The 19,338-nt window shown below is 47.9% G+C and overlaps 1 protein-coding gene across 1 annotated transcript; it reads left to right on the forward strand.

Annotated features, from left to right (window-relative positions):
- Window positions 1–3,150: 3,150 nt before the first annotated feature.
- HBEGF (heparin binding EGF like growth factor) lies at window positions 3,151–15,121 on the forward strand. Its single transcript, XM_027546280.1, has 6 exons — window positions 3,151–3,507; window positions 3,705–3,878; window positions 6,745–6,922; window positions 12,203–12,358; window positions 13,184–13,274; window positions 13,664–15,121. Exons 1-5 carry the CDS (start codon window positions 3,462–3,464, stop codon window positions 13,254–13,256), a joined length of 627 nt encoding a protein of 208 aa, XP_027402081.1. The 5' UTR covers window positions 3,151–3,461; the 3' UTR covers window positions 13,257–13,274; window positions 13,664–15,121.
- The last annotated feature ends 4,217 nt before the right edge of the window (window positions 15,122–19,338 follow it).

Consider the following 19,338-nt stretch of genomic DNA (forward strand, 5'->3'; position numbering starts at 1 on the left):
ATGCAGGAGAGGACCCCTGGAGAAGGAAATGGAAACCTACTCCAGTATTCTTACCTGGACAGAGGAGTATCATGGTGGACTACAGTTCAAAGGCTTTCAAAGAGAGTCAGACATGACTTAGCAAATAAACAATAACAACAACCTGGGGCCTATAACATCCTCTGTTATCTGTCCTTGGTCTTTGCTTTAATGTTATCTAACCCTCCCTCCTTTCTGGCCTTCTTGCTGTTCCCTGAGTGCTCCAGGCTTGTTTCCACCTCAAAGTCTTTGCCCGAGTTGCTCTGCTTAGAATACTTCAGCAGTGGATCATCACAAAGCTGGTTCCTTCTGTTATTCAAGCATCAGCTTCCAGGTCACAGGCTCAGAAAGACCTTTGCTAATCAGTCACCAAATCTAAAGTGTTGTTCCGAGCACTGGGACATAGCATCCTAGAGTATACCATTAAAATTTAACTTTCATCTTAGTATTTGTCATCATAGGATCTATTTTCCTTTTTAATTTATTTAATGTGTTGCCTGTCTCCCCCTACTGTAGAATGTGAGCTCCATAATAGCACATCCTTGGCTGTCTTGTTTTTTGCTGTCTCTTAGTGCCTGAAAAGTGTTCGGTGATTGTGGAATAAATGAGTTAATGATACTGCCCCAGAATGAATTGTGATTCCTTTTTCTATTTTTTAAATATTTTTAATTTATTTTTGGCTCTGCTGGGTTCGTTGTTGTGCAGACTTCTTACTGCGGGCTTCTCTTGTTGAGGAGCACAGGCTCTATGCACCCAGACTTCAGTAGTTGCAACTCCCAGGCTCTAGAGCATAGGCTCAAGAGTTGTGGCTCTTGGGCTTAGTTGCTTTGTGGCACGTGGGATCTTCCTGAACCAGGGATTGAACTCACATCTCCTGCGTTGGCAGGCAGATTCTTTACCACTGAGTCACCAGGGAAGCCCCTCCTTTTTCTATTTTTGAAAATTAATTTATTTATTGGCTGAGCTGGATCTTTGCTGTGCGTGGGCTTTCTCTGATTGTGATGAGTGGAGGCTACTCTCTTGTTGCGTAGCATAGGCTCTAGCCGCAAGCTTCAGTAGTTGGGGCTCGTGGGCTCAATAATTGTGGCACACAGGCTTAGTTGCTCTGCAACATGTGGGATCTTCTGGGACCAGGGACCGAACTTGTGTCCCTTGCGTTGGCAGGTGGATTCTTAACCACTGGACCACCAGGTAAGTCCGTGATTTCTTTTTCAGATTAGAGGACACTCAAAGTTCTGAGAGAAGTGACTGTCCCCAAACCATTCCAGGCCTTTTGAATTCTTTCTCCAGGTCCTTCCTGTAAAAAGTGAATGACATACAAACGTAGCTGGGGTGAGGCTCACAGGTGTGATGAAAACTTGGAGTTGCCCCGTGAATGGGCTACGACTGATGTGAGGGTGAGAGGGCGGAAGGACAGAGCCTGTGAGAGGCAGGCTGAGACAGGAGAGCAGGGTGTGGCCCTGGCAGGGGCCGGGGGAGGGGTGACCTGGCTGCGTGTCAGGAAGTGTTCCCCCCACCCTCCCCTGGGGAGAGCCCTAACCCTGAGGCAGTTTTGTTGTGGGGAAGCAGGTTGTCAGGCAGCTGTTGAAGGAGAACAAAGGTGTGGCCTGGGTGGTGACTGTCTACTGAGGTCCTAGGCCCGATACTGATCACCCAAAGGAACAATCCCACAGTGGCGCTTGGCCAAATAGGTGATAGGTAAGCTTCCTCCTAAAACCAGCCCAACCACACATGAAGCCTCAGACTTGTGGGGAAGGGAGAGAAAAGAAGTCTCTAAGGAAATGGAATGGTCAATGTAGAATGCTTAGTAATAATAATGATAATAATATGGCACATTTACTAGAACATGTCTGTTCCCTTGATCAATCTTCAAGAAGCTCTCTATAAAGTAGGCATTATTATTTTTGTTATTCCCATTTGAGAGACGTGGAAACTGAGACTCAGTGAGATTAAACATCTTGTCCAAGGTCACACAGTAAGAAGCCAAGTCAGGATTCCAGCTAAGGTCTATAGTGATTCCAGGGCACTGTGGAAACCTAAACCTGGGGGTAGTTGCTAGGGGCAAGTTAAGAAGCCAGAGCCCCATGGACTCCTGCAGAATTATGGATGGGGAGGGAGAGTGGAACAGGCTGTGTATAAATAGCAGGCCTGTTTTTATCCCTACACATGGGCTGAAGCAGGCAAGCAGCTCTATCTGGCACAATTTGAGGGCTCTGAATGCCAACCCAGCCTTGTGTCATACAACTCCCGCCCCAGCATGTCCCTGGGAGCTGAAATGCCTACTGAGAGTTATTTCTTTGGGTCAGGACATTGACTCCAGAGGATTTCTGTAAAAATACATAGATTGTTAGAGAAACACATCAATCTCCTGGCACCTGTTGAAGGTGGCAACCTAGGCCAGCCAGCTGGGTCCTGTGGGAGGGGGCTCAGCTTTTCTGTTGAAGAAGATGGCGTTCAAAGACAAAGAAAAGTATGAGGCTTGTTTCACAGCCTGTGTTTCTTCAATCCCAGAAGCCTGGGAATTATAATCCAGAGTTCAAAAATCCTAATGGAGACTATGTCATCTGGGACAAAGATGGAAAGAAGCCACTCCAGTGGATGGAAGAATACTAACTTCCTTTGCTTTTGCTGGGTTGATACCAGATGCCTGCAGCTGCACTTGCTGGCATTCATGTGTTTAATTTTTAAATGATAAATGAATTAATTATTATTTACTCCTTGATTTGTGGGTAGGCAAAGAAGCAGGTTTCTGAAACTCAGAAGAAGACATGGGCGGAGATCTCTGGTTTAGAGTACGGATAACCGAAGAGACCAGGCCTGGAAGAGAAGAAAAAACGAGGGGTGTCCAAGGGCGAAGCGCAGCTCAGCGGTCACAAGGTTGCAGCGGCGGACCAGCATTTGGGGAAAGGTAGGAACTGGTCCCCGCCACCTGCCGGTCAGCAGCCCTACCCACAGTCAAGCCGCGGCTGCACTGGCCTAGTCCCAAAATATGTGAGCGCCGCCCCTTTCTCCCGCCCCCTTTCCCCGCCGCGCCCGCGGGGTCGGGGGCTGAGCGGTCGGCGCCTGGAGCCCGGCCGGCATCCCAGAGCGGGAGGCGGGAGGGGGCCGCGGGGGGCGGGGCGGAGCCTCGGCGCCTCCCGAAGCCTTATTCCAGGCTGCACGCCGAGGAGTGCTCAGTCGACCCAGGGAGCTGCGCGCGGCAAGCAGCTGGCTCTCTTGCTTGAGGCACTAGGGCTCGGGCGGTCGGACAGACGGAGTGAATAGAGAGACGCCCAGCGGCCGCGAGCTCCGCGCAAATCCCAGGCAGGCTTGCACCCAGAGGCCGGCAGCCGACCGTGCCCGCCGGGATCTCCAGAGCTTCTCCCGCCCGTCTCCCGTGCCAGCGTCCGGTGGTCGCCGCCCCCCAAAGTGATTGCTGCCTCGCCTCCGCCGAGTCCGGGACCATGAAGCTGCTGCCGTCGGTGGTGCTGAAGCTCTTTCTTGCTGCAGGTAAGCGGGCTGCCGCCGCTCCCGGAGGTCTGGGGGGATGGGGACTCTGCTGGGGGCACGGGGGAAGATCGCTGCAGCGTCCCCGGCGCGAGCCACTTGGTGGGGCCCGTGCTCCCTGGCTTGCGGGAGCCGGCCGCGGTGCATGGCGACTGGGGTCTGGGCTGGGGGTCTGAGGCGGCCTCGCCCCTTACCCGCAGTGCTTTCGGCGTTGGTGACTGGCGAGAGCCTGGAGCGGCTTCGGAGAGGCCTGGCTGCTGGAACCAGCAATCTGGACACCCCTACTCAATCTACGGACCAGCTGCTGCCCGCGGGAGGTGGCCAAGGCCGGGAAGTCCTGGACTTGGAAGAGGCAAACCTGGACCTTTTCAGAGGTGCGTGTGGGGGCTGCCCATCTTCGGACCCTGGTGGTCAGTTGAAGTATCATAGGATCTGGCATTTATGCCGATTGGGCACAGTTGTGGTTTGGAGCTTTTCAAGAGAGGACTTCAAGGAAAAGCCTCTTGGCCTGACAAGCTCCCTGGGGGATCCTAGAACGTAGGTCCTGTTATCTTTTTTGTCCTCGGGTCTCACATGCCACATTGCTGCCCTTCTGCATACTTGGGGGCAAATTGAGACAGGCAAGGTGCTTGGGTTTTGTGTGTTCTTCTCTGAGGTAAGCTAGGTGACAGGAACAAGGACTGGTTGAGATGCTTTCCCTAGAGTTTCTATATAAAAATGTGTACAAGATCTAATTTCCACATTAATTGACTATTATGTATAAAATCACAGATGTGGAGGTGCTAGGCACATACCAGGTGTGCAGGATTAGTCTCCTGCATCCACCTGTCTCCAGGTTGGGGAAACAGTGGGGAATGAGGAACACTTGGTCCTGCCAGGTGAGGCCGGCACCTCTTGGGGAGGCTGTGAATGGCGAGCACTGGGACCCTAGAGAGCTGTTTTGATATGCTGGGTGTCCACAAATCCTTCACAAGCCTGGATACTTCCTGACCACTTGGAGGCCCTGAGAGGGGCTCCAGAGGAGGAAGGGCCAGGTGGGATCCTTCAACCAGCAAAGGTGCTGTGGCCAAGTACATACAAGTGCAGGGCAGAGTCCAGAGCCTCCAGTATTGCCTGTTTCCCTGCCCCCAGTCACCTGCAGAGATTCTTGAGGGTGGAGCAGGGACTGAGCCCTGGAGCCCCGGAATGACTATATTTGGTTGGAAAGATACCCACCTGTTCTAACTCTGCCTGCTTCTCTGCCACTCTTCTTCTTCCTTACCCAGGGATTACCTTAGGTGCTGTCCACTCCAAAGCTGAGGCTGGGCTCTCACCTTCCATCCTTTCACAGTAGCCCTCCAGGGGGCGGGGATCACCCCTGGCCTGAACAACCTGGATTCTCCTGGCCCTCTCCTAGGAAGGGCAGAGCTAGGCTGTGACTCACTCTCCACCCACACAGCTGCTCCTCATACCTCGCAGACCTGACTCACTGCTCCCTCTCCCCAGCAGGAGCCTGACTGTCACCCTGTCACTCTCTCCCTCCCTTTTCTGATTGGCTCGTTTCTCCTGCCTCAGTTTCACCACAACTGTTGTCACTAATTTCCTCTGAGCATCTGCTTCTTCTGAGTTCTGAAGGGGCCTGGGTCTGCACGGTAGGAACAGGGGACTATGGGACTATTGGCACCTGTCTCTTCTCTTTTCTCAGGTTTGCTGGGCAAAGACTATTTTTCAAGTCTAGGGATCCTGTCACCTGAAATAAGTAACTGTTACCATTTACTAAGTGTCTTCTGTGTTCTAGTCACTTAACATGTTATTGTGAATTAATTAATCCTGCTGCAACCCTCTGAAATAGGAACGCCTGTTCACTTTTTACCAAGAACCTCAGGGTTCAGAGAGATTAAGGGACTTGCCCAGGATCACATGGCTGTAATTCGAGCACCATTCTGCTGACTTCAGAGCCCATTCATTGTCTGGTTCCTGGCTCAGCATCCCAAGTGCTCTGGGCTTGTCTGGAGGAGGACACTGCTGGGGTGTATGAGGCAGCTTAGTGTGTTGGGGAAGAGCACTGGATATGGAGTCCAGAGACCACATTTCAGATCCCAACCTGCATGACCTTGGTCAAGTCAGTACCTTTTGGGACCTCAGGTTTTTCATCTGAAAATGGAAAGCCATATATTTTGAAGTAAGTTCTACTTTCAGAATCCTAAGCCTTCAATCTAATAATGTATGATGCTCACCCTTCTGCCAGACATGTGCCTATAGCCATAGACAGCAGGCACCTTTTCTTCTGCTGGGACAGGGAAGGGAAGACTGGCGTCAGACCCCTGGGCTGATGGGTATAGCCCAAGGTCAGTCCCAGCTGGATGTCTGTGTGAGATTGTTTTTCTCCTTTGAAGCATGGAAAGAATGGAGAGAGCCATCATTGTTCTAGTTCCTTTTGATAGTTCTTTGCTCTCCGTCTTTCTGCCTCTTGGGCACCCCATCCTAGAAAGCAATAAACAGGACATCTGGGGATAAATGTAAATGGGCCTTCGAGAAGTAGTGAACTGCAAAGAGCACCGAGCAGGGTAAATATTTACCCGAGCAGGGTAAATATGTCAAAAAAGCAAGGCTCTTTGAAATTAGCACAATATTATAAATCAATTATAGATCAATAATATTTTTTTTAATTAAAATTAAAAAAATTTTTTTTAAGTTAAGAAGCAAGTGTCTGACCAAGGATGGCCTGCTTGCTGTCCCTGAGCTGGGTTCTGGTCTGGGCTTATGGTACCCTGGTGCTACAGGGTACCCCAGAGGGTACCGCCTGGGCATTATTATTATTTTAGAAACCTCTTTCCTCTAAAATACCCTCCAAGTGCCTTCTCCAGAAGCAGTTTTTATCTCTGACACTGTCTTCCTGTAAGTGGGTCACTGAGTGCAACATCAGGAAATGAGGCTAATTTAAGGCCAAAATAGAACCAAGTGGGTATGGGGGAGTAGGAGCTGAGTATAGACAGGGGTAGGAGTGAGGTCGGTAGAATTGCCCAATCAGCTGCAATTACTCTACTGAAGCTAGCATTCTTAGAATGAGATTCTTAAAATGAGGTTGTGAAATACCTTCGTTGGGACCCCCCACCAGCCTCTACTTCCTCTACCACTTTTGGGTGGTCTGCCCAGACTGACTTTAGGTAGAATCAAAGTGTCCTTCCAAACACTGTGCTGTTCTGATTTTTTTTTCCCTTGAGGGAGTCAAAGACTTAACAGGGTACTTTTCTACTGCAGCTGCTTTCTCCTCCAAGCCACAAGCTCTGGCCACACCAAGCAAGGAGGAGCGTGGGAAAAGAAAGAAGAAAGGCAAGGGGTTAGGGAAGAAGAGAAACCCATGTCTTCGGAGATACAAGGACTTCTGCATCCACGGAGAATGCAAATACGTGAAGGAGCTCCGGGTTCCAACCTGCATGTAAGTGTCCCTTCCCTGTGGCTGTTATCAGCTCGGTCTGTCAGCCTAGTGGCTGTTCTTCCATTATCACTGTTCCTTGAATTCATAAATCCACTCAGTTTCTTCTCACCCTCTGGGAGGAAGTTGGGAGGAGGGGAAATATTTTTAGTCAGCGGAAGGGGCTCCCCCCAACATAGGATGCAATTTCCTGTGGCGTGGGTTTGTGACGCTCTTTCATCTTTGGGGGCATTTCCTGCTTGTTCAGAAATGAGCATGTGACTAGGAGAGCTGACACCTGAAGGCAGGTTCTTCATCTCTGCCTCATGCTCTACTCCAGATGGGAGAAGCAAGTAGGAAACACGGCAGAGTGGGGCTCCTGGGCGGAGTGCAGCTCCCGTGGCCTCCTTTCCTAAGTCCTGCAGGCAGGTACGAGGTGCCTTTGGACGTGTGCTGTGCAGGTGTGCTCAGACAAATGTGCATGTGAGTGAGCAGATGTGGGTTAATTGTAAGGCATGGCAGGATTGTACAGAAAGCAATCATTGTGGGAGCAGGGAGAAACCCTTCTTCCTCACCCCAGCGAGGGCCAGGATGTGGGGGACGTGGTGGGTATTGACCTTTGGCCATGGGGGTGGGAGAACACTTCCTTTGTGCAGGATTAACGGAAAATAGAACCCATCTCAGTAGGCATCAGCCCCCGGTCAGACGGCACCACCCCTTCCCTGGGCAGGGGTGTGGGTGGAGGGGCCATGGGTTCCCCAGCTACTTTGCTAGGCTGAGCCCAGCAAACGGCTGCCTTGGCAGTCCCTCAGGGATGACGACACTGCCATGCTCTGTGGCAGGCATAATGTCACCACTGTACCCAAGACCCACACCCACATCAGGCTGCAATCATGCCCTGTCTTCTTTCGGGCTGGAGTTTCTATGGGGAGGCAGCCTCTGTGACCTGGGAGACTCTGGGCAGATCAGGAAACTACTGTGTGCACACTGCCTCCCAGCGTGGCAGGAAGGCTTGGCTGCCTGGCACTTCTGCTTCTGTGATTGGTACAGATCCTTTGATTTTTTTTTTTTTTTTAAAGCTTCCTTTTGCCATCTGGTCTCATATAGCAGAGTTGCCCTGTATTTGGCAGTAGGATCCATCACCCCTCTCCATGTCCACAGTCACTTGTGGGTCGTCTCCTTTAATATCTGTATCAGGAACTTGGTGTTGGATGGGGGTGCTTAAGAGTAACCTAAACAGTTCCCATATTATTCTTCCAGAGGTCTGGGGACAGGGCAGGGAATGTTTGTCTTAAATTTGTAAAATGGCCTCATTAACACAGGGTGGAGGCAGTCACTCTGAGGGTTGTCAAGATGGATTCAGGCCAGGAATCTGTCTGGGCTGAACTGGCCAGGGCACCGGTGGGTGGACTTCCATTGCTCAGCTGAGAACCCTTGTAAGGCTGCTCTCCTGGACACCTGGGCTCGATCGACCACCTAAGCCCAAAGAACCTAGGTAATGGTGTCCAGGGCCAAGGTGCTCCTAGGGATGGTGATGAAGACTGTGATGATGCCTTCTCTCCTTTTTCCTGGAGCTTAACAGTTTACATTTAATATGAATTGAGCCCAACAGGTATATGTTGACTACCCACTTGGTGCCAGTTATTCTAGGGGATGGGAAAATATAGCCCTGTATTCTCAAAAACACTCTGCTGGTTAGGCAGGGCTTACTGTCTCTACTTGAAAGATAAGGAAACTGGAGCCCGGAAGTAGGAAATGATTTGGTTTGAGATCAGCAGCTAAATAAAGTGGGTGGAAATAGGACAGGCACTCAGGTGCCTAACTTCCAGTCCAACATGCTTTTCATGCCCCCAGGCTGCACTAGGTGTTGGCTTGCTTCCTTCTTCCCCGTCTGTTCTTACAGAGTTGGAGCACAGTTTTATAGAGAGCAGCTATTATACTAGAGGTCTCTTAAGGCTTTTACTAGTTGAAGAACATGTTGAAGTCTGATGTGACTACTTTGTCTGCTTCCAAGGCAAGATTTTCAAGGGGCTGGATTCTGTGTCTGGTTTTTCTGCCTCCTGCCTCCAGCCCTTGGTACTCAGGGCAGCAGACAGCAAAAAGACATAGAGCTCCTGGTTTGGGAGAATGTGACATCTGGGCACCTAAATCTGGGGCCCTTTGTGGCTCCTTCTAGCCTCCAGACCCAGCAACCGCCAGCCAGGGTGTGTCCAGGCTGCCGTGGTAAGCTTGAGGCTGGCCAGCTTCCTAAACCAGCCCTCCACAGCCATCATCCACAGGAAAACCCTTTTGTGTCACCAGCCAAAAGTTACCCTCAAAGAGCAGTTTCCTGGGGCTCCTGACGAGCTGCTGACCCAGAAATTGACTGCAAAATTTCCTGTGGCTGGAGGAAGCCTAGGGACAGTTAGCCTGAGGAGGACTCAGGGCTGAAAGAGGGCTCTACTTGGCCTCGCTGCCCAGTTGCCAAGAAGCAATAGCGAGCCCCCCTCCCCTTGACTCTGACTCTGGTACCCCTTTCCTAAGGATATGGGCAGTATCCTCTGGAATCTGATTAACTCCCACACAAGTGGGATTTGGCCTTTATTCAGTGCTTTTATCCATATTATCTCATTTGATCTTCATAAAGCTCTAGTGAGGTAGGCACTTATTATTCCTGTCTTTCACATGAGAAAATCAAAGCTTGGAAACGTGACCCTCCCTTGCTCCAGATCACCTGGCTAGAAATAGTAGCAGAGCCAGTCTGGAACTCATATATGCAGAGTCCCCTCTGCCAAATGGTGCCCCTCCACCTCCTGGGATAGGCATGGAGAAATCCAACTTGGAAGATGTCTCTGGACTCTAGAGGGTTCTGTTATAATACACGTTCTGAAACGGGCCACAGACTTGGGTAGGAGGAACACGTCCCAATTTGATGGGTCGCCGGCTCTGGGCAAGAGACATGATCTTGTCACCACCCTGGGATGCTTGGAATGCCCCTTCCCTGGGGGAGCCAGGAGTTGTCTACAAAGGGAGGGGGAGGTGGGTAATATTAGGATGTTTACATTATTATCCTTTTGACTCAGGGTGGCGGAGGGGGTGGAGGGATTATGTAACTGAATTGCGGGACTCTGAGACCAAGCTTTATTTCTATCATCTGAGTAAGTACCTGTGGGGTTTGAATGATGGGCTTGAAGTGAAAAACAGACTCAACTTCAGCTCCCCTCCCCCCAGGAAAGCACAGTCTCTGAAGTCAGCCAGATTACTGGGTTGAATCCTTACTCGACTCTACCACTTACACGCTGTGTAGTCTTCGGCAGGTTATCTAACAGAAGTCCAACCTCTGTCCCTTCATCTTTAAAATGGAGATAGTAACTCCTATTTCAGAGGGATATTTTTAAGAAGAAGTGATCCTTGTAAAGCCATTAGCACAGTACTTGGCTCATAGTAAACCTATAATGTGTGCTATTAATTATTATTTATTTATCATTCAAGATACTAATAATTAAGAAATCAGAGTCAGACAACCCCCAAAAATCCATCAAGCCCATCAGATATGTGTTTCCTTGGGGTAACAGTGTTCAGAATGGAAAGAATTATGAATTTGGAATTTGGCCCTTCTGCTCTCTAGTTTTGAAACATTTGGCAAATTCTTTACTCTCCTCTGACCTTAATCTTAGTCTTTCAATATGTAAAAGAGGCTATCGCTGCCTACCAGGGTGTTGTCTTAGTTAAGCTAGTTGATAAGAATAGTGTCTTGTAAAGTGTGGTGCACAGGTGATGTTCCAGGGTGCTCCTGAGAGCATCCTGTATGTCCCGGCAGGAAGAGGGGTCATTGTCTTGCCCACCTGGGTCGATGGGACAGTTGTGTGGAGAGGCTGGGCACGGAACTGTGTGCTGTGCTGTGGGCCTGACCTACCTTTATCTTGCAATGAGATGGTTCTCAAAACGTGCAGGAGATGGGAGAGAAAGAGGTGCTGGGCAGGATGGCAGGGGCAGCCTGCCCCTGGGCCTGCGTCGGTCTGTTCCTTGGAACTTGCCTGCTACCCTTCCACAGGAAAAAGAGGTGCTTTGCTCTGAGGAACCAGGTGCCTCACCTTCTCCCCAGAGGATGTGCAGTTCAGAATAAAGGGCCCCCAACTTCTTGGTGCTTCCTTTTGCAGCAAATGGCCTAAAGGCCATGGGCAGACAGGGCCACCACATCCCTGACTAGGCATTCGTGGATGCGAGTGAGCAGCATGCTGAGTTCAGCGTCAGACAGTCTGCATCTGTGTTTCTGCCCTGCTGTGTGACCATGGGGAAAATTTCTCTGCCTTTCTGTGACATGGGCTCCTACCTACATCAAAGGATCTGTGGGCTGCTCAGATAAAGAAAGGGACGTGAATGTGCCTGATCAACAGTGCGCATTTCTCAGTCTTCCCAAGAGCTTCCAGGAAAAGTTTTGTGTTAGAAGAGGCTGTTGCCTGTGATTTCTTTCTTTTTCTTTTTGGCCATGCCCTGTTGCAAGGATCCTAGTTCCCTGACCAGGGATCAAATCTGCCTTGGAAGCACAGAGTCTTAACCATTGGACCTCCAGGGAAGCTCCTGATTTATTTCTTGAGTGAAAAAAGCCGAGGGGGTTGTTTCTGATGATCTAAAATGCGCTGGCAGGACAGCTGGGCAAGATGTTTTTCTTGCTTTGTTGCTTTGTCTTGGGATGATAGCTGGATGTTCAGAGGTCAAAGGCCAGAATTCAGCTTTCAAGTTGGGCCTTGCACCCAGGGGGAGCTGGGAGTTAAATGAAGGAAACTTGAGAAAAATGACTCCTGGCAAAGGAACAAGGCCTATTAATAGGCTGGGCAGTGGCAGAGAGGGACTGGCTGCTGGGAGCATCGGTGGGGAAGGCTGGGTTTATTTCTGGGTCAGAGTGATGAGGGGCCTCACTAGAGAGAGTGATACTGAATCCCCTCAGTTCAACCCATGTGCCTAAGTCCTCAGAACTGACTGAAACAACATCTTTACACACATGTAGTTAATCATCCACACGTGGAACCTATCTAGCCAAAACCTGCAGTCCTTTCTTTTTTCCTGCCTGGAGCAGGATTCTGGGGCCAGAAAACCAAAGGGAATGAAGAAGGGGAGGGCTTGGAGTGAAGGAGGAAGGCCACAGAGCCTTTAGAGGGGCTTCCAAAGAGCCTTGTACTAGAGAAGAATAGAGGAGCAACAGGGATCACAGAGACAGAGAGGCTGAAGCTGTGAGGAGTGGAGTTTGGCTTATGTAGGCAGCCCATCATCAGGAGTGAAACCAGACCACTAACTTTGTCTCTGCTTTGTTCTGTTTTGGACCAGCTGCCACCCAGGTTATCACGGAGAGAGGTGCCATGGGCTGAGCCTCCCGGTGAAAAATCGCTTATATACGTACGATCACACAACCATCCTGGTTGTGGTGGCTGTGGTGCTATCATCCGTCTGTCTGCTGGTCATCATGGGGCTTCTCATGTTTTGGTGAGTGTTACAGGCTGTTTCTGAAAATCACTTCTATTTCTCCTTCGTTAGGATCTTTTATCTGATGGTCACATGAGCCCTCCAAACCTCCAACCCCACCTCCTACTCCCCCCTACCCTCTGCCAAATCCTGGGCTAAGAACCTGACTGACATTCCTGGGTATGGGCCCTCCAAGAGCCTGGCTTCTTTGGTATGACGTATGTCCAGTGTCTAGAGCCCAGGGCCAAAGTCACCAGGTCATAGGAGGTCCTGTTCTAGCAGGCTCTGCAGCCCTCCCATGAAGCCACATCTTCACACAGTTCTTTTTCCTGACTCTATTTTCTGTTGGCATCAGGATGTGATTTGGTCAACAGAGCATGAATGGTGCTATTGGTATATTTTTCTAAATCTGAGGCATCCGGACCTCAGGCCACACTTCTGATCCTGCTTCTGTTCTAGATCGGAGGGACCTATTAATCACTCTGTGCCCATTTATAAGCAGTGCAGCTCATCTGTTGTGAGACCTGGATCTAATTACCTGTCTTTCTAAGAGCTGTAATCTTCCAGGGATTGTAATCTCTGTTCCCCTACTTCATAAGCATGTTGTGAGGATTGTATAAATTAGATGAAAACTCTTGGCAAATTGTGGCCTGCAATTAAGAGACGGGCATCCTTTGGATATGGGCATTTGGACCTTTGGGCAGAGGTCTGTTGACCCACCATGTCCTCTGGGTTTTTCCAAGTGTGAAGAGAACCACTGCGCCAGAATCTTTTAGGAGGGCCAGCTCTGGAACCCACACCCTGTTACAGCAGGCAGAACTTGCTCACAAAACTTACCTTCCTCAGGTACCACAGAAGAGGAGGTTATGACGTGGAAAATGAAGAGAAAGTGAAGTTGGGCATGACTACGTCCCACTGAGAGGAACCTGCGCTCAAGGTAATGGTCCATCCTTTGCCCCATGGTACCATCACCGCCTTTCCTGGATCTAGGAAGAGATCCAAGCATGCTGGATTCTTCTTTCTAGGCATTTTTCTCTTGACCTGGAAGTTAGGGGGCAGGCTTCCATGGAGTCAGGGACCCATTGTGGAATTATTTTCAAAAAGGTTGTCAGTGCTGCATCTCTACTTAGGGTGAAAGTTGCCAGAGAGATACCCAAGAGAGATGCCTGAGAAGACAGCTTCTCCCATCCTCTTCTCCTCTCCTTCCCACCCCTTCCCAGAAAATCTTTCCACTTCTTTTTGTTGTAGTTGTTGGGCTGGACCTAGGAGACTCTTAAGACCTCTTAAGCTGGATCCAGCTTTAAATACCTTCTTCTTGTACTTTAGGAATCAGCTGGGGACTGCTACCTCTGAGAAGATACAAGTTGATCACAGATTCTACAGAGGGGAAGGACTTCACAACTAGCCATGAAGATTCCTTCATCCCCAGTTGCCATCTAGATTGGGCCTCCCATAATTGCTTTGCCAAAATACCAGAGCTTTCAAGTGCCAAACAGAATATGTCCAGTGGGATCTGGGTCAGAAGAAAGCAAAAGTGAGGGACCTTCGTGTCCTGATTCTCCTGCACCAAGCCCTACTTACCCCCATACGTTTGTTTGAACACTTCTCTTCTGGATTAAAAATGCCAGTTAAATTCCATATGCTCCAGGATCTTTGACTGAAAAAACAGAAGGAGAGGAAGAAAGAAAGATTTGGGGACTGGAAGAAAGTAATAAAGATCGAGAAGCCATGTACTCAAGTCACCACCAAGGGATCTGCCATTTGGACCCTCCAGCGCTGGATTTGATGGGTTAACTGTGAAATACCATAGACCTGAGAACTCTGAATTTTGGGACTTCTACCCAGATGGAAAAATAACAACTATTTTTGTTTGTTTGTTTGTAAAATGCCTCTTAAATTATATATTTATTTTATTCTATGTATGTTAATTTATTTAGTTTTTAACAATCTAACAATTTTTCAAGTGCCTAGACTGTTACTTTGGCAATTTCCTGGCCCTCCACCCCACATCCCCCACCATCTGGCTCAACATTAGACTCTTCTGCTGCAAACATGAGATGGCTCTGTGACCCATCTGTAGTCATCCATTGTCTGTCCACATTTCTGAAGATCTTCCATGATCAGAGTGCCACAGGGGGAGTTCTGTATGGTCAGGATGTAGGAATTAACTTTGTCAGATCCACTCTGTGAGTTGGACTGCAGTCTTGCCTAGGCGATTGTGTCTACCGTTTGTGTTTTGAAAGCCCGCGGTGCTGATGTCAAGATGTAACAGATATCAGTGTTATCCTGTGTCCTCTCCCTGCCCAATCCCAGAAGAGGTTGGGCTTCCATGCCTCCAGCTTTCCTGGCCCCTCACTCTCTGTGGGCCCAGGTCCACAGAGTGGGAACTCACTGTCCCTTGTGTCAAGACATTTCTCTTACTCCTGCCGTTCTTCTGGTGCTACTCCATACAGGGGTCAATGCAGCAGGGGATAACCTAGAGAAGGTATTTGCAAAGAAAAAGGCTGAGGAGGAACAGGAGACATTGGAGCTGACTGTTCTTAGTAATTGATAACCTACCAATTGCTACAGAGAAGGATGGAGGTGGGGAGGGCTTTTGTGTAATCCCACCCACCTCACCCAAACTACAAAGGTATGCTGTCATGGTCCCTTCTGGAAGTTTCTGGTGCCATTTCTGAACTGTTACAAACCTGTATTTCCAAACTTGTATTTCTAAAACTGTATTTCCAAACTTGGTTCATGTTTATACTTTGCAATTCAAATAAAGATAACCCTTACTCTGTAGTCTTCTGTGTGCTTGTTTTAACTGGGAAGTGGTTTAATGTAGGTATTTTCTAAGCCCTGACTCTCTGTTGGGCTCTACATCAAGTCTGTTTATACTATCTCAGTATCCCCAACAATCCTGTGTAGGAGCTACTGTTGTCCCATTTTTCCAGAATCAGAAACTGAGGCTTGGAAAGTCTATGTAACTTGCCTGAGGATACCTAGTTGGTAAGTGACAGAGCTGCAACTGGTAATCTGACTTTTATTATTTGTCTTAATACTTACATGATAGCATATCTGAGGCAAGAGAGAACAGACTTTCACAAAGGAAAGGTTGTAACCAAGAAAGACATCTACTCTTTCAGTCAGCAGACCTTGGCCTCAGGGCCTGACCCTACTATGCTGTCTGTGCAAGCAGGCATTGCTCCTGGCGGAAACAGGCACGTTTGACTCCCCTCTCGTGCTCTACATTCCATCTATCATCCATCAACCAATCTTGTCAGACCTATCTTTTGGATATATGCAGAGTGCAGCCACTTCTTATCACGGCCACCATCATCATCTCAGTCAAATTCGCCATCATCTCTCACCTAGACTTTTTTTTTTTAACTTTTGATTTTGTCTCACCACTTGTGGCGACCTTAGTTCCCTGACCAGGAGTTGAACCTGTGCCCTCAGCTGTGAAAGTGTGGAGTCCTAACTATTGAACCACCAGGGAATTCTCTCTTACCCAGACTCTTGTGATGTCCCCTTTCTTCCTCCTCACTCCCATATAGCCCATTTCCAACATAAAACTCAGTGATCATTTAAAACATAATCCAGATCTTGTCTGCCTTGCAGGCCTTTCCCGACCACCCTGTTACACAATAGCACATTCCTTCCCAGCCCACTCTTGCTCTCCTTGTTATTCTGCCTTATTTTTCTCCACTGCCTTCATCACCACTAACATATTCTTATTTGTTTTTGTCTATCTCTTCCTACTAGAATGCTAGCTCCATGAAGATTGGGGTGTGGACATTGCTCCAATCCCAGATTGTAAAACAGTGTAATTGAGTTGTAGGCACACAATATTTGTTATGTGGATAAGTGAATGTAAGAGATGACTAAAATCCAGTCCAAGGCCAGCAAATGGACAGATACGGGATGGAGTACTGCCCTGGAAGTGTGGTTAGGTTTAAAGAAGGGTCTTTGTTGGGGAGGATGGATGGGGATGACAGGGTGAATGGAAATTGGGGCAGGTCATGGTGCCCTGGATAGACTGGAGGCAGAGATCCATTGGGAGGCCATGGAACAAGAGCTAATGGATGCCCCCTCCTCATCCTCTTCTCGTAGAGAGTTGTGACACTGTGAAGTTTCTCCAGGAGCCCACATAGAGATCTTATATCTCTTTGAATATCCAGAACTGAACACATGCACACCTGTAACCAAGCACTTCCAGGGATATACACAAGACAAATGAGTATGTGTGCTCATCAAAAGGTATGTGCAAGAATGATCTTAGCATTATTCACAATAACTGAAAACTGGGAACTACCCCATTGCTCATGAGTATTTGATGAAGAATAAATGCATTGTGGTGCAGCTATATAATGAAATGTTAAATAGCAATATGGATGAATCTCAACATACTCCAGTATTTTTGCCTGGAAAATCGCAAGGACAGAGGAGCCTGGTGGGCCACAATCCATGGGGTTGCAGAGAGTCAGACATAACCGAGCACACAGCACAACATACTGCGGAACCAAAGAAACCAGACTCAAAAGGATTCTGTGTGATCCCATTTATTTAAAATTTTAAAACTAATATATAGGGAAAGAAATCAGGAAAGGGATTGCTATTAGGATCTGTAATGACTGGAAGGGGACAGATGGTGATACTTCTGGTGTTCTGATAATGTTATATTCCAAGATTTAGGTACTGACTACCTAGGGGCCCCCTCCCTTTGAGAAAATTTATTGAGTGGGATTTGTGCAATTTTTTTATAGGTACTAAACTTCAAAGATTCTTCTTTGTTTTTTCTTTTTTTTTGTTTAAACTTCAAAGATTCTTAAAACTTGGGTAGGGGACTCTTTTGCTATTTGCATTATGCAAAGCTCTGTAAAATACCAATGTATTACTGTAGTAGTCAGAAAAAATGGTATAGATGTCAGAAGTAATTGGAGTATGAGTTACTTTGAACTCTTCATGGGGCTCCCTTTCCTGCTTCTAAGCTTCAAGCCTCTAGTCCTCACACGGGCTGGGCTTTTCTGAGCACAGCTAATGTTTCCTGTGGGCTCTGGGCTTCCTGCCTTTCAGCTGCTTTCTCCTCCTGCCCCTGCTGCTGCTGAAATCTCTCCTCAGCATCCTCAGAGGAGGTCCCTTGGGCATCTACCTGGCTGATACAGTGACTCTGGGAGCCTCTGAACCATCAGCCACTTTTCAAGATTGGTCAGCAGAAGAGATTGGGCCCTTGTGAGTACTGAGAAGCATCTACCTCTTGTCTATGAACTTCCCTTTCAGCAGCCTTGGAGAGACTTTATTTTATGATGTTCATAATCATTGTTATCAGGTTAATAAAGATTTAACAGTCATTGAGTGCTCACTGAACCGGGTCTGCTGGGTTAGGAGAGAAGTGCTCTGACTCTCCTGTGTTGTAGTTGCTTAAGTTAAGGGGTAAAGTTAGACTGTTAACCTAATCCTTTAACCACTAACTACATTCCCAAATGAGTTCTTGGGGTCATATTTATCTTCTCTTCCTCCCAAATCCAAAAACAATATAGTGAAGAAATCCCATCAAAGGAATCTGAGAGAGCAGCTCCTCAGAGTTTCTTCTCCTGCCCCAAGGTGCCTTATTAGGGTGCCAGGGGAGGAGCAGGAGTGTAGCCTGATACACACTTGAGCCCGTGTCTAGGCTCCACTGTTTCATGCATGATACCTGACCTCTCTGAACCTTCCTTCCTACCTATAAACTAGACATACTAAAAATACCCACCTGGAAGAGTTGCAGAAATTATATGTGTGAGTAAAGTGCCTTACTCAGGGCCAGCCAAATGTTAGATGCTCAGTAAATGTTGATTATCATCAGCAACCTGTCCAAAAAGCTAATTAGTGGCACATCCAGGATTGAAACCCAGGCTTCTGATTCTCAGTCCACAGTTCTTTTCCTTAGAAACAAGCAATACTTTTCAATTGTCTTACATTTTGTCATCAGTTTTGGTTTTTAACAAATATCTGTGGATTTAAGAAGCCATGGAACAGCAACTCAATCCAAACATATCACTTCAACTTGGCTGGCCTGAAATTTTTCCCTTTGTCAGCGGTGCCTGAAATTCAAGCTTCCTGTTTGAGAATGCTGATACTCCTGGGAACAGCCATGTGTTAAGAGGCTAGCATTCTTAGTTGACATAAGTCATTTTAGCTTCATTCATTCAGTGAATATTTGTAGAGGCCTCTCTGTCAACTTCCAATGAAATCCATGCTCTGAAGAAGAGGGAGGGCATTTTGATGGAGTTGTGGGAAGCAGGGGAGGGAGAAGAAGTTGTCTTGTAGCAAGTACATTCATTTACTCATTCAAAAAAATCGACTGGGCACTTATAACGTGCCAAGTACTATCCCTGTTTCTGGAGAACAGTGAACAAGAATGACACGTGGATCAACAATACATGTGTAAATAAAGAAATAGAATAATTTCAGAAATATACAAGTGTATTCTGCTAGAGAGTCAGTGGGGGTAGAATTAATTTATATAGGTGGCTCAAAAAAGGTCTCTCTGAGGAGATAACATCTGAACTGGGACAAGACAAGATCAGGCACGCAAAGAATAAGCTTAGTATGTATGTGTGACAAAAAAAGAACCCCTGAGCTGCAGCATAGGCATTGGAGATTTAAAAAGGAGGTAAGGACCAGATCATGTGGGGCCTTGTAGGCTGTGGTGAACAATCTGGAAGCCAGTGGAGTGTTTTGAGCAGAGGAGTGATATGATTTGATGTACGTTTAACACATATGACTTCGATATACAGAGAAGGAGTCTTAGGGGACAAAAGTTAGGAGACCTTTGGAGTCATCCAGGCAAGACAATGGTGGCCAAGATTACGGTGGGAGCAGAGGAGGTGGTGGTCAGATACAGGATACATATTGGAGGAACCACCTATAAGATAGGCTGGTGGATCAAAGGTGGGCACTGTGGGAGAGAGAAGAATCAAGGTTGATTTCTTGGATTTTAACCTGAGAAACTGGCCACATAATGGTTCTGTTCATCA

The sequence above is a fragment of the Bos indicus x Bos taurus genome, chromosome 7 (assembly GCF_003369695.1).
Source record: "Bos indicus x Bos taurus breed Angus x Brahman F1 hybrid chromosome 7, Bos_hybrid_MaternalHap_v2.0, whole genome shotgun sequence".
Lineage (NCBI taxonomy): Eukaryota > Metazoa > Chordata > Mammalia > Artiodactyla > Bovidae > Bos > Bos indicus x Bos taurus.